The 15,277-nt window shown below is 39.1% G+C and overlaps 1 protein-coding gene across 8 annotated transcripts in view; it reads left to right on the top strand.

Moving 5' to 3' along the window:
• ACACA (acetyl-CoA carboxylase alpha) overlaps positions 1-15,277 on the top strand; it is a 249,999-nt gene that overhangs the window by 96,450 nt on the left and 138,272 nt on the right. For all 8 annotated transcript variants that reach the window (XM_080677837.1, XM_080677835.1, XM_080677836.1 and 5 more), the window contains 11 exons: positions 439-589; positions 1,357-1,460; positions 4,654-4,735; positions 5,177-5,322; positions 6,505-6,655; positions 7,991-8,125; positions 8,704-8,850; positions 9,152-9,340; positions 9,945-10,045; positions 10,775-10,863; positions 14,670-14,794. In XM_080677837.1, the coding sequence (XP_080533963.1) occupies positions 439-589; positions 1,357-1,460; positions 4,654-4,735; positions 5,177-5,322; positions 6,505-6,655; positions 7,991-8,125; positions 8,704-8,850; positions 9,152-9,340; positions 9,945-10,045; positions 10,775-10,863; positions 14,670-14,794 (1,420 nt within the window). The remainder of the gene's footprint in view (positions 1-438; positions 590-1,356; positions 1,461-4,653; positions 4,736-5,176; positions 5,323-6,504; positions 6,656-7,990; positions 8,126-8,703; positions 8,851-9,151; positions 9,341-9,944; positions 10,046-10,774; positions 10,864-14,669; positions 14,795-15,277) is intronic.

Below are 15,277 nucleotides of genomic sequence, written 5' to 3'. Positions count from 1 at the left end.
TTAAAAATAAGAATATTTTATTATATGTAAATTATACCTTAATAAAATAAACAAGGTGTTAAGGAGAGGAAAATTATATTCTAATTCTAGTTAGCAATCAATAAATGAATGGAATGATGGAACCTAGGAAGTGAAAGCTGAGGGTGGTTTGCATATAATTTGTTTTGTCCTCCATATAATGAAATGCATGTGATTTGCTGATGCACTTACGATAATGTCAGTCAGAATTCATAAGTTTACTGACTTCTTGAAAATCATCCCATCTGGAATGAATGTGAATGAGCACACTTATATTTACACCCTCATTTGTTCTTAGAGCTGTCTGTCCCTCTCCCCTCCCTTCTAAGACTCCAAAGGAATGAAACAATTCTTTAAAATGATGGAAATTTCAACACTGAAATGTTTGTTGCTGAAACAGATCTGCTTCTGTTCTCCCAGAAACATGGTGGTGGCTTTGAAAGAGCTATCTATTCGGGGTGACTTTCGAACTACAGTTGAATACCTGATCAAATTGTTGGAGACGGAAAGCTTTCAGTTGAATAGAATTGACACTGGCTGGCTGGACAGACTGATAGCAGAAAAAGTACAGGTGTGTATTTCTCCATTTGCACAAACAGCTTCTAGGATTGGGTTTTTATAGGTCTGTGGTGTGATCAGTCTATGTCACTAGATAAAATTTATCTGATTCTAATGTAAATGGTTCTTGATCTACGTGGAAAAAACCTAGGAGCCAGTGTAATTAACACTGTAAGAGTTCTTGTGCCCGTGTTACACCGTCATTTTACATGTTCTAATATTACTTTCTGGGGTATATTTGAAGAGAGGCACATAGGGATTGAGATCCTTTCTCTTTCCTCATTTGATGTTAAGTCTGGCTTAGCGTTACCAACTCTTACATCTGTTTACCAGGTGCTGATGAGAGGGGCCTCATCTGAAGCAACGGGCTCTTCTAAATTACCAAGATTTTTGTTAAAATCATTAAATTCAATTAAATTATCTAAATGTCCAAATTTTGGTTATATATCATTTTTCCTTGAGATTATCAGTAGTCAAATCTCTGTTCCTTTTTGAGTTTATTTCTGACAAAGGCTTGTTTTTGAGCAGCTCTTTGATTGGTTCAGTAGAAATCTTAGAGTGAAGGGAGAGTTGTTTCTCATCTCTATTCAAATGAGGCCTCTATTCAGATTCTAAAGTAAATGTGTTTGTAGCTCAAAAAATCATTTGGGCAATAAGGACTCCATCCATTCTCAATGCTAGCTATATCTTCACAGAAAATTTGAGCCCTATTTAAATTGAGGGGCCATGGTGCCAAGTGACTGTTCTTTATATTGTCTGCCCTATTTTTCTTCCTTTCAGGCAGAGCGACCTGACACCATGTTGGGAGTTGTGTGTGGGGCTCTCCATGTGGCTGATGTGAGCCTGCGGAATAGCGTCTCTAACTTCCTTCACTCCTTAGAAAGGTAGGCTTTGTTTCTCCTTGGCTGTGCAAGTTAATCAGTGGACCTGAGTACAGGACTGAAGTTCAAAGACCCATTTATTCTTTTCCCTGTTTCTGGCAGCTTATGAGTGCTGCCTGTTATTCACTGACCATGGGGACAGGAAAAGGGATGTACAGATTATGACAAATTATTGTGGGACTTTACTGTGGATTCTAGAAATTAGCTTAACCTGCAGTTAGAATGGATTGCTTTTAAAAAACTAGAATCCTGTTAAAATAAACATTCTGTCCAGTACAAGCATCAAATCTCTCTATACCATAATGATGAAAATCTGGGTGTTCTCTCTAGCATTGAGCCCTGAGATTTCACAGTTATCCAAGTCTTATGATAAATATCTTTCACTTTGTTACTCTGATGCACTAAAACCTTCAGCAGCTCACATTACCCTTATATTCAAATCTAAATCCCTCAGTGTGACTTTTAACTTCCTATATACTTTGGCCTCTTTTTACCAGTCCAGTCTTACTAATTTCTGTTTCTCAACATGCAATCTCTACCTATTTAAGTGGTTTCCCTACTAGTGTATAAATATGTTGTACATAATCTCTTCTACAAGCTCCCCTGCTCTTTAATGTTATTTTCATTTATTCTTAAAACTTGTATTTTGAAATAATTTTGGACTTATAGAAGAGTTGCATGAATAGTCCAAACAACTACTATATTCTTTGCCCAGATTCACCAATTATTAACAGCTTGCCTTACTTGCTTTACCACTTCTTCTCCTTATTATTATCAGAAGTCTTTCTTGATGTTTCCTGCTTGACGATGAACTTCCTTTCCCCCTCCACCCAGCCATGCACTACTGCTTTTTCTTTAAGACCCCAAATAAAATTCCAGTTAATAGGAGTAGATTAGGGTTGTTCATTCTGGAGCCTTTTTCTTTTTTTAAGTTTTATTTATTTTTAAGAACAGGTAATATATTCACATGATTCAAAATTCAAAAGGCACTAAAGGCATATAGTGAAAATTCTTCTTATCTCTGTTCCCTGTCCACCCAGTTTCCTTCTCAGTAGTCAACCCAAGTTACCAGTTTCTTCTGTAATATTCCAGATAATGTAAATTTATATAAATTCAGAGGCCCGGTGCACGAATTTGTGTACTAGTGGAGTCCCTCGGCCTGGCCTGCGGGGTCGGGCTAAAACCGGCTCTCCAACATCCCCCGAGGGGTCCCGTTTTGCGAGAGGGCACAGGCCAGGCCAAGGGACCCCACTGGTACACGATCGGGGCCAGGGAGGGATATGGGAGGTTGGCCAGCCAGGGAGGGGCCATGGGGGGGCCCCAGGGCATGTCCAGCCCGTCTCGCTCAGTCCTGATTGTCCAGACCCCAGCAGCAAGCTAACATACCAGTCGGAGCATCTAGCCCCTGGTGGTCAGTGCACGTCATAGAGAGCAGTTGAGCAGCCTTAGCATATCATTAGCATGTTGCGCTTTGATTGGTTGAACGGCCAACCGGTTGACCAGACACTTAGCATATTAGGCTTTTATTATCTACTAGAGGCCTGGTGCACAAAATTCGTGCATGGGTATGGGTGTGTGTGTCTGTGTCTGTGTCCCTCAGCCCAGCCTGCACCCTCTCCAGTCTGGGACCTCCTCGCCTGGGATCGGGCCTAAATGGGCAGTCGGACATCCCTCTCACAATCCAGGACTGCTGGCTCCCAACCACTCGCCTGCCTGCCTGCCTGATTGCCTCTAACCACTTCTGCCTGCCAGCCTGATCACCCCCAACCACTCCCCTGCCAGCCTGATCGATGCCTAACTGCTCCCCTGCTGGCCTGATTGCCCTTAACTACCCTCCCGTGCTGGCCTGGTCACCCCTAACCGCCCTCCCCTGCCAGCCTGGTCACCCCTAATTGTCCTCCCCTGCAGGCCTGGTCGCCCCCAACTGCCCTCCCCTGCTAACTTGGTCACCCCTAACTGCCCTCCCTTGCCAGCCTGGTTGCCCCTAATTGCCCTCCCCTGCAGGCCTGGTCACCCCAACTGCCCTCCCCTGCAGGCCTGGTCCCCCCAACTGCCCTTCCCTGCAGGCCTGGGTCCCTTCCACCTGTCTTCCCCTGCAGGCCTGATCACCCCCAACTGCCCTCTCTTGCAGGCCTGGTCCCTCCCAACTGCCCTCCTCTGCTGGCCTGATTGCCCACAACTGCCCTCCCCTGCCGGCCATCTTGTGGTGGCCATCTTTTGTCCACATGGGGGCGGCCGTCTTGTGTGTTGGAGTGATGGTCAATTTGCATATTACCTCTTTATTATATAGGACAGTGGTTGGCAAAGTCATTAGTCAACAGAGCCAAATATCATCAGTACAACGATTGAAATTTCTTTTGAGAGCTGAAAACCGACTTCTGCGCATGGGCCACGAAGTTTCAATCGCACTGTGGTATTTTGTGGAAGAGCCACACTCAAGGGGCCAAAGAGCTGCATGTGGCTCGCAAGCCGCAGTTTGCCGACCACTGATATAGGATAGTAATAAAAGCCTAATATGCTAATTAGACCAGACAGCCAAACAACCTTCTGGATGTCCTTCTGGATGACCTTCCAGACGAAGCCGGGGCTGCGAGGGCTGAGCCCCTTGCACGAATTTTGTGTATCGGGCCTTTAGTGTAAGATAGGCATATAATAGTTGTTTCTTCCCATCCCCTATTTAAAAAAAAATTTTTTTATTGATTTCAGAGAGGAAGGAAGAGGGAGAGAGAAAGATAGAAACATCAATGATGAAAGAGAATCATCAATTGGCTGCCTCCTACATGCCCCCTAATGGGGATGGAGCCTGAAACCTGGGCATGTGCTCCTGCTCAGAATCGAACCTGGGACCTGTTAGTCCACAGGCTGACATTCCATCCACGGAGCCAGGGCCTCACCTCCTATTTTTTAAAAATACAAATTATAACTTTTCATTTTTTCACTTGCTTTTTTCATTATTGTTAAAAATATTTCATATTAGTACATAAAAGGCTTCATCTTTATTTTTTAATGGCTGCATAATATCCCATTATTTATGGCTTTTTTATAATTTATATATTAGTCCCTTACTAATGGTCATTTAGGTTTTTTTCCAGTCTTGATATTCCAGGAAATGCTATAATCAATAATCTTTGTGATGCCCTTATACACTTTTAGAACTTTCTAGAAGTAAATGTATCTCACATTATTGTTCTTTCAGGGGTCAAGTCCTTCCTGCTCATACACTTCTGAACACTGTAGATGTTGAACTTATCTATGAGGGAATCAAGTATGTACTTAAGGTATGTTGAACCCCACTGAAGCCTACACTTATTTTTTCTCTCTCTTTGTTAGCTTATTTCCTGTAGGTCAAGAGATAGGGGGGAAATTTTAGTTTACTGCAAAGCTGAGTGTTATGAAATTAGTCGTTATTTGTGTCAAAGGCCAGAAGTAGTATTTGATGGCTTTCTGAAAATGTTTTAGTTGTTCCTCAACTTCACATATGGAGCGAAGAGATAAAGGAGACAGAGAATAGCCAGACCAGGGAAGCATCTAAGGTCACCCTGTTTGCTTGGAGCAGGGCTGAGCCATGCCCTCAGACACTGATGCTAAGAGCACCAGTGCTAGAAATTTCCTTCCTCTTTGATAGATTTTTTAAATCTATATTTTTAAGATACTGAGTTTTATTTGGGACTCCACCTGGAAGGGATATTGACTTGTGCTTTCTGGGTCTCATTCCCTAGGTGACTCGACAGTCCCCTAACTCCTATGTGGTGATCATGAACGGCTCATGTGTAGAAGTAGATGTGCATCGGCTGAGTGATGGGGGACTGCTCTTGTCCTATGATGGCAGCAGTTATACCACTTACATGAAGGAAGAAGTGGATAGGTGAGTGGCTGTTTGAGATCCATAGGTTGGTCATTGTATCAACCTTTCCTCTCAGCTAGTCACTAGCTCTTGGGATTTTTCAAGATCTTCTTGGTATTCTATTTTAATTAAAAAAAAATAGCACATGCACTTAACAAAAATTTTAAGAGTACAAAAATGTGTTTACAATGAAAAATATTGTCTCTACCACTTCAGTGTGAGTAGATATGAAAAATAAGTTCTCTTTATAAGGAGCTACTGTTAACAGTTTCTTATGTATTGAAATTTTATGTGCATCTACAAGTTACATATACACTGAGTGGCCAGATTATTATGATCCTTGAATGCATAATAATCTGGCCACTCAGTGTGTGTGTGTGTGTGTGTGTGTGTGTGTGTGTGTGTGTGTGTATGTGTGTGTATATATTAGAGGCCCGGTGCATGAATTCGTGCATGGGTGAGGTCCAGCCAGCCTGGCCAGGGGGAGGGGACATGGGTGGTTGGCCGGCCTGCCTGCTGGTCGAACTCCTGGTCAAGGGGACAATTTGCATATTAGCCTTTTATTATATAGGATATACACTGAATGGCCAGATTATTATGCGTTTAGAGATCATAATAATCTGGCCACTCAGTGTATATGTACTGTTTTTTTCTTTTAAATGCATTTATAAATAAAAATAATCTTTAGATACTGTTTTGCACCTTATTTTTTCCTTAACATATATTGTAGACCAGTGGTTGCCAACCTTTCGGACCTCGGGAACCACCAGTGGTCCGTGCAACCACTGTAGTAGATTGTTCAACACCAATCAGTGTTGTTGTGACAGTTAAATGAATTAACATATGTAAAGTGCTAAGAACTTGTGTGGGGCATAATAAGGGCTTAAGAAATGTTAGCTGTTACATCTTTATCATCTTTGTGGGTTGTTTTTTCTTTAAACAGAGATGCCTATTCTTTTTAATGGTTGTATAGTATTCCATTATATGGATGTATCATAATTGATTTAATCTAACCTTTATTGAAGGAAATTTTGCTTATTTGGCATTATAAACAAAGATGAAATGAGTATCCTGTGTGCATGTGTTTGTATGGAATAAAGTTATTAGTTTGTATTTTTTTTAAAGAATGACATTATTCTACCGTTCTCTATGGTAGAATTCCTTAGGTGATTTATTGGCTTACATACCCTACTTATCTCCTAGATATCGCATCACGATTGGCAATAAAACCTGTGTGTTTGAGAAGGAGAATGACCCTTCAGTGATGCGCTCACCTTCTGCTGGGAAGTTAATCCAGTACATTGTGGAGGATGGAGGCCATGTGTTTTCTGGCCAGTGCTATGCTGAGATTGAGGTTGGAGGGGTGACAGGGCTTTTGTTTCATGGGAGGGAAAGTAGGAATGGGGTTGTCTGGGATAGACTAGAATTGAAGAGTAACCGAAAGCAAATAGAAAATAGACAGGAAAGAGCATCATTTAGTTTAATTGGGGCTAGGAATCTTAAGATTTTAATAATAAATGCAAAGCTCACAGGTTGATTTTTTTTTTTTTTTTTTTTTTTGGACAGATGAGGAATTGCTAGCTCTAAAAATAGATACTAGACTGCAATAGCACTTATTGAGTGTTAGGTATTGTGCTATGTGCTGATTATACAGGAATAATATGATAGGTAGAGGGGGACCACTAAACAGACAAGTAATGAAATATGATTCTGATAGAGCCAAGCACCAGAGTGCAGAGGGCCACCTAACTCAAGTTAGTGTGGGGCTGGGTGGATGAAGGTGGATAGTAAGGGAAGACTTCTAAGAGAAGGGACTTTGATTTTAGTTTTGAGAGATAGATAATAATGGACCAGGTGAAGAAGGGCAAGGAAGAATGTTTAAAGGGGAAGGAACAGCCATATACAAAGGCCCTGAAGCAAGAGGGTATGGTATATTAGGGAACCGCAAGTACATATTGGTATTGCTTGAGAATGGACTAAGTTTTAATGGGAATGGCAAGCAAAGATGCTAAATAAGTAAACAATGTGAGATCATGGAGGACCTTATAAAACATACTAAGATGCTTAGACTATCATGGAAGGATTTTACATAGAAAAGTGTTAGGGCAAGATTTGGGTTCTAGAATGATTGCTCTTAGTGTTCTTGTTGGAGGTGCATAGCAGGTAGGGAAATCTGTTGGGAGGTTTTTGAAGTACTCTAGGCCAGAAATGAAGAGGGCCTAAACCAAACAGCTAGCATGAGAAAAAGATTTCTGAGAGAGGTTCGGACGATGTTTTTGGCTGGGCTTCATAATTGTAGATAAGGGAGAAAAAAGAGTAGAGAATGACTCTTAGATTTTAGCTTGGGTATCTCATGTAGACAGCGTGAGCATTTAGATCTGAGAGTATGAGGAGACTAAATTGTTCATCACTTCTAAGTACAAAAAAAGTAAAAATAGAGATTATGGAAAAATGGATTTAAACAGTTAAAAATAGGAAATTCCAGTAGCTGTTATTAATCCTTAAAGCTAGATCCTGAGAGATTTTCTAATTGCCTTCCTTGGTAATCTCTTGTAGATTTTGATAGATTTCCATTTTTCTGGATTAAGATACAGTCCAACTTAGATGATGAGGGGAAAAGTGACCTCTTTAAGTCATTCATCTGTGTAAAGAGAGATTAAATTCTAATTTTATTTATTTTTCATTATAGGTGATGAAGATGGTAATGACCTTAACAGCTATAGAATCTGGCTGTATTCATTATGTCAAGCGGCCTGGAGCAGCTCTTGACCCTGGCTGTGTAATAGCCAAAATGCAGTTGGATAACCCCAGCAAGGTCCAGCAGGCAAGTAGGAAGGGACTTTTAATATTGCTCTCTAGCCTGGCTGGTGTGGCTCAGAGGTTGAGCAGCGACCTATGAACCAGGAGGTCAAGGTTCGATTCCTGGTCAGGGCATATGCCTGGGTTGTAGGCTTGATCCCCAGCAGGGGGCGTGCAGGAGGCAGCCGATCAATGTTGATGCATCGAGGTTTCTATTTCTCCCTCTGCCTTCCTCTCTCTCTAAAATCAATAAAAATATATTTAAAAAATATTGCTTTCTAAGAGCTAATTACATGACGGGTAATTTGGAGGGGCAAATGATTTCTATACTTGGTTTGCCAGTTTTTCTTACGCTTTTCCCCCTGATCTTATGCCTTATTTTTGTATTTATAGTATTATGAAATTAGAGTTTGCAGGAGTTACTATGATAATAAGATCTATGATTTTTTTTTTCATGATGCTTCCTCCATTGCCTTCTTTCCTTATAGCTGCAAATGGTGAAGGGATGTCTTGATTTTTGAATGATGATTCTAAGTTGCAGTGGTATGTTTGCACCCTGCATAGAAGGTAGTGGATGATTTGATTTCTCATTGGGGTTGACAGGCTGAGCTTCACACCGGCAGTCTGCCACAGATCCAGAGCACAGCACTTAGAGGCGAGAAGCTCCATCGAGTGTTCCACTATGTCCTGGACAACCTGGTCAATGTGATGAATGGATACTGCCTTCCAGATCCTTTCTTTAGCAGCAGGGTATGAATCACTTCTCTTTGGGAAGGGATGTACAAATAAGGTAAGGTACCTGTTCTCCAAGATAGTTTAAAAGTTGCAAAAGAATTTTTTTTTAGATGAACCTCTTTCCCCTTTAGTTTAGGGAGTTGAAGTCTTTAAATCCTTGCTTCTTATCAATTTTATTGACTTCACATATAATTGGGCAGTGTTAGATGCTTTTATTACAATTTCAAAGTAAGTATATGATAGTGAATTCAGATATATCGTTTTATTTATTGTGTTAATTTGTCTGGATCCTATTTTATTATTTCCCTCTTTTTAGGTAAAAGACTGGGTAGAGCGGTTGATGAAGACCCTCAGAGATCCCTCCTTACCTCTCCTAGAATTGCAAGATATCATGACCAGTGTATCTGGCCGCATCCCCCCCAACGTGGAGAAGTCTATCAAGAAGGAAATGGCTCAGTATGCTAGCAACATCACATCAGTCCTCTGTCAGTTTCCCAGCCAGCAGGTATTTATAGAGCAATAGTATCATTTTCTAATGGCCACCAGTTCTTTACTATCTGGATGTTGTGCTGTTAAAGTTTTAAGCATTGTGCCCTTCAAAAAACTGCCACACAATACAAGCCCAGTAATTAAAGTACTATATGTGACATGTAAAGTATCTGTGGTTATGAGGAACATATACCCAAATCAGAGATATCTTTATGAATTTAAAGTGAGGGATATTCACAGTTTTATTATCAAAGACTTCTTTACCACCTCAGCAGCATGTGTATCCTTCAAGCAAATTTGCATGTAGGGAGTAAAGCTAGGCAAGGGGGGAGTAAAGTTTGGACCTTGACCTTTGATATATCTTGATTTTCATGGCCTCTGGTAGGTTTTGTGATGCACTCATTAATTCATTTGGGAAAGGGTGAAAAGAAATAAAAGTTGTTTGCTTATTTAACACAAGCCCCTAATCTGTGCCCAGTAACTTTCAGCTGCTCCCTACATATAAAAGATAGAAATTATCATGTTACAATTAAGATTCTTAGTGGTGATATTATACAGGTTAATGCTTTGGGTCTCTTCGTTGGGTTGGGTTTCATTTTTTTCTCTTTCTTACACGTTAGATTGCCAACATCCTAGATAGCCATGCAGCTACACTGAACCGGAAATCTGAACGGGAAGTCTTCTTCATGAACACTCAGAGCATTGTCCAACTGGTACAGAGGTAGTTACATGTAACTCCAGATTCCTGGACCTATCCATCCTCATACCTTCCTTTCTTCTAAGTAGTCACAAAGAGATTTACTTCAGGTTTGACTTAGATAAATTAGAAAGCACTGATATCTTAGAAAATACCTTATATCTTCTAAATATCTTAGAATTGTGAGCTGTTATACCCAATATTTGTGATAACTTCTTTCTATTCTACTTCCTTCTGTCAATTGTTAAGGCACAGAAATGACATTTTATTTTTTCTTGCAATTTTGATAAAACCCCTGATTTTTCTTCTGGCACAAGGCCTAAATGTAACATTTCTTCTTAACTTATAGAGCCAACTATTGGACTAAAGGAAGATACTTGTAGATTTTTCAGATATCTCTTAGTCATTTCACGGGTATGGTAATCATTCTACTTAGCAGTAGGAACTGAACCCCAGAGTAGGTAGGGATGTCAAGTAGTTTTTTGTTTGTTTTTTTATTCATCTTTTCTCTCTTTTTCTTTTTATATATAAAAAATCTTGTCTGTAGCCAGATTTCTTTTAAGCTTGAGATTTGAATTAATCCAGTTAGCTGATTTTAGGCTGGCCCCTGTCCTGTCATATATTCAGAGGGAAAGCATGTTCCGTGGAAGCTCTACAAAGTAAATCTGGGCTCTGGGTTTATTATTTAATAGTCTGTTATTAATAGTGTTAGCCCATCAGGTTTTTCAGTGGAGACTTGTTCTATTTGCCTAGGTACCGAAGTGGCATCCGAGGCCACATGAAGGCTGTGGTGATGGATCTGCTGCGGCAGTACCTGCGAGTAGAGACACAGTTCCAGAACGGTAAGCCTCTTTCTGAGGACTCTGTATCTGAGAAAGTTTCCCTGTAGGACTGTGCAGCAGCCCAGCCAGTTCATCCTGTCGCTAACACTGGCCATTAATAACGCTTCCTCCTTTCACCACTCCCTTAAAAATTAAGCCTCTCTAACCCACCACTGCCAAAGAAAGAACAACAAAACACAGCTTGATGAGATTGTGAAACCATGTGCTTCTGGGAAAAGACTGAGATAATTTTTCTAGTAGAGATTAGCATTCCCTGTTGATGTCTTCTTGACCGTGTATAGAGAATTGGTTGAATCATGACCAGGCTGAAATTGAGAAACCCTATCTGAAGAGCTTGCCTCTCAGCAGCTAAGCCATGGATTGAACCACAGGCATCTGAAAAAGGTTCAGATTTTCAACTCCTTTTACGTGTACCATTTAGGTGGAATTTATCCCTGGCTTTCTCTGAAGAGCTTCACTAAATGATGTATAAAGTCTCTAAATGTGAAACACCCTGGCTAAGATTGTACAGCTTCATACTGCTGATACTGCTTCCTGCCACAAGATGGCAGTGAAATACCATATACTTTGAAATATTACATAACATTTTTTTATTTTTTTGCTCCCTTTGTATTCTTTAAAGCAGGTGTGGGGAACCTTCTTTTCTGCCAAAGGCCATTTGGATATTTATAACATCATTCACTTAATATAATTCACTTAATATAAATTTATGTTGCTATGAAAAAAGCACCTAGATTTATTGCATTTCTAGTCCCGCCTGTGGTTGCCTTGGCGGGCCAGACCAAATGATTTCATGGGCCTTATACAGCCTGCAGGCTGAACATCCCCCACCCCTGCTTTAAAGGATGGCTCAGCCACTCATAACTAGTAAAAATCCTTAAGTAAATATTGACACCCTGAATCTAGCAATGTATAAAATAATACTTCACAACCAAGTAGGTTTTATACCACTAATGTAAGCTCAATTAATATTAAAAATATTAATATTAACTTTAAAAGAGGAAGAAACATGGTCATCATCTCCAGATATGGGAGAGAAAGCATTTGACAAAATTTAATATCCATTCATGAAAACTTTTGGCAAATGAAGAATGAAATGGAACTTTTTTAGTCATGTAAAGGTTCCCCATCAAAAATCTATAGGATACATAATGGTGAAATATTAAAAGCATTATTTTTAAGATTATGAATAATACAAGGACAACTGCTATCATTACTTCTATTCAGCATCATACTGGATGTCCTAGCTAGTGCAGTAAGACAAGAAAAAGAATGAAAGGTCTGAGAACTGGAAAGGAGTAAGGAAATAAGTTTGCCACTGTTAGATATGGTATGATACCTACCTGGAAAGTCTCAAAGAATCTACATATTTATTATTATAATTATTTGAAGTTTAAAAGGTTGCTACATGCAAAAGGCAGTATACAAAATTCAAATGTATTTCTGTATAGTAGAACAGTTGTTTAGAAAAGCAATATACCATTTCAAATAGCAACCCAAAATAAATACTAAGGAATAAATCCAAGAAAATAAATGTACAAGCATCTTTTGGAGAAAATTATAACTAGTTAACAATAATAAAGAAAATCTAAATAAATAATCATAATCTTAGATTGGAATATACACTTGCAAAATATTAATTCTCTCTGAATTCATTTTTAGATTTTTTAACATTGTAATACAAATTCTAGTAGGGTATTTGAAATGACAGTATTATTGTAGGGACAGAATAGTAGACCAATGAAACATAATAACTCAGAAATAGATCCACAAGTATATGTAATACTTTCAACATTAAATATTTAATTTAAAAAATGGTTTGTCAATACTTAATAGAGTTGAACTTTTATATACTCTTCAACCTACCAGTTTCACTTTTAGATAATATACTCTAGAGAGAAACTAACAGTGTTTATTGGGAGACATATACAGGACTGTTTGTGGTAGCATTGTTCATGATAGTAAGAAAGACAGCAAAATTTAAATATACACAAGTAGAATAAATAATTAAAATCGAGTACAGTGTATTTCTACAATGGATTATTGTACAGCAGTGAGAATGGATGAACAAAAGTACACATGTGAACAAAAGGATGAATCTAAAAAATGTAATGTTAAGGGAAAGAAACCAGTTACCGAGGGATCCATACACAATAATTGCATTGATACCAATTTGAAAAGCAGGGAAAATGAAACTGTGTATACATTTGTGATAAATGTAAAGAAAAGTTAAAGACTGATTAACATGACATTCAGCTTAGTAACTGTTTCAGAGGAGGAGCACATAGGACCCCTCAAAGGTACTAAAAATGTTCTATTTAAGATAGATGGTGGTTTCACAAATGTTTATTCCTCTGTGTGTGTATTTCACAATAAAAATTTTAAAAAAGAGAACACTTGATATCATTGGTTGCTTTCTGCTTAGTGTCTCTGCTGCCTTTTCCCTGGGTAAATATTCTTTTTACTTCTTCTGGTCCTAGTAATTCCTGTTACCAAGATATATTTCTGTTGTCATTTCAAAGCTAAGTCTTGGTTGGAAGAAATATGAATTTATATAGGACATCCAATTTTTAAACAACTTTCATTTTGTTCTAAATGGGTCTTTTATGAAATTGGCAGCTTTTTTAAATATTGTAGTCCACTGTTTTTCAAATATATTTAGTTTCATGTTGAAAAAAATCTTACATCCATCTTTAATATTTAAAATAGATTAAAGCAGAGTTGCCCTGGTTTAGTGTCCTTAGTATTCTGGGAATCCATCCATGGTAATGCAGTTTGAATACCACCGTTTTTGGTTTGTAACTTAACATGGAATCTGAACTGAGGCGATCATCATTTAGTATTTTCATGATTTCATAAAATTCTCACCCTTGAGATTACTCAAACTCTAATTCTCCTATACTTGGAAATTTAATTCTGAGGTAAGCTGTTTCCTAAAGAAGTGACTATTACTTATATCCCATGGTGGATATCACTACAGTATATCCAAAGCTTATGCTTCTGTTGCAAAACATAGCTTTCTTGGCTAGAACTAACCTGTCCCTGGTGGCCTTGTAAAAGGCCAGTGAAAATATACATAATTGCTCTCCCTGCAGACCTTTTGACTCAATGCAGGGTTCTCCTTGATCTATGCCTTCATTTGGATTAGGAATTCCTAGGCATTTCTTAGTAGTTTCATGGACTTACAAGGGAAAATGTTGACTCCAGAGGTTGCAGTCATCCTTTTTGTGGCTGTTGAGAAGTTTGCATTGTTTTATTTTTAGCTAAAACTGTTCCTTCTAGTTAGGGTGAAACACTTTCAGTTAGCCAAACATGGAACCTTAATATTAACTTGGAGTAGGCTTTAAAGCTCATCGGGTTTAATGGTATTGACATTTCTTTTTAAGCAGCAGAACCCTCTCTTGTAAGGAAATCATTCCAGGAAGCTATGAGAGAGTTTCGAGTAAGGGTGGGGAGTTGGAGTTATCCGCAACCCCTTAGTCTCTTCTGTACACCCTCCTCCACCTCTCAATTCTTTTTAATGAAAATCAGGCTCAGAGAGGTAGAGTGATTTTTCCAGGAGCACATAGGATATTGGGATCTGAGCGAGGCTTTGAGCTCAGGTCTTGTACTGGATTGCCTAACTCCTAGTCCACTGCTCTTTTGACTAAACCAGACTGCCAATTCTATCCAAACTCCTCCAAGAAAATTCTCAATATAATTCTTCTCACAGCTTATCAGGTTAAGTAGAGACATTAAAAAGCAAATAGCATGTAAACATGAACATTCATACATGGGTGAGGACCAATTCTTTTTGCTGCTTGCAGGTCACTATGACAAATGTGTCTTCGCTCTTCGAGAGGAGAATAAGAGTGACATGAACACTGTACTGAACTATATCTTTTCTCACGCTCAAGTCACCAAGAAGAATCTTCTGGTCACAATGCTTATTGTGAGTACAATTTTTCAGAACCTGTAAGGATGGTTAATAATATGAAAAAAAGTATTTCTCCTTCTGGTGGCTGTGGTCAGAGGAAAAGCTCCTGTCTTTTATAATTGTGAGATGAGTGGGGCTCGGGTTGTGGAATAACAACTTCTCACATCTGTCTTTGTCCTTGACCTGAAGGAACCTGCTCCACTCAAGAAAGAATTGTTCTGGCTGTTATGCATACAAGCATGCACAGGGACTCAGTTCTCTTGACTCTACTTAGGCCCCGTGCTTCTTCATTCCTGTTGTCACTCATGACAGTAGCTTTAAAATTTAGTCTTATCCAGCCAGTGTACTTTTTCATTGTAACTCTGGTTTGTTCCATGAATATCAGCAATGGTTCTCATGCCTAAAACTTAAAAGCAAAAAGCAACTGTTAGAAATCCAGTGCTGTCCTCTCCCTACCAAAGGAAGATATTTAAATGTATTCTGCATCTTCTTTGACCC

Source organism: Plecotus auritus (assembly GCF_963455305.1).
Source record: "Plecotus auritus genome assembly, chromosome: 7".
In the NCBI taxonomy this organism is placed as follows: domain Eukaryota; kingdom Metazoa; phylum Chordata; class Mammalia; order Chiroptera; family Vespertilionidae; genus Plecotus; species Plecotus auritus.
The sequence above is the reverse complement of the archived record's forward strand: the minus strand, read 5'-3'. Positions and strand labels throughout refer to the sequence as shown.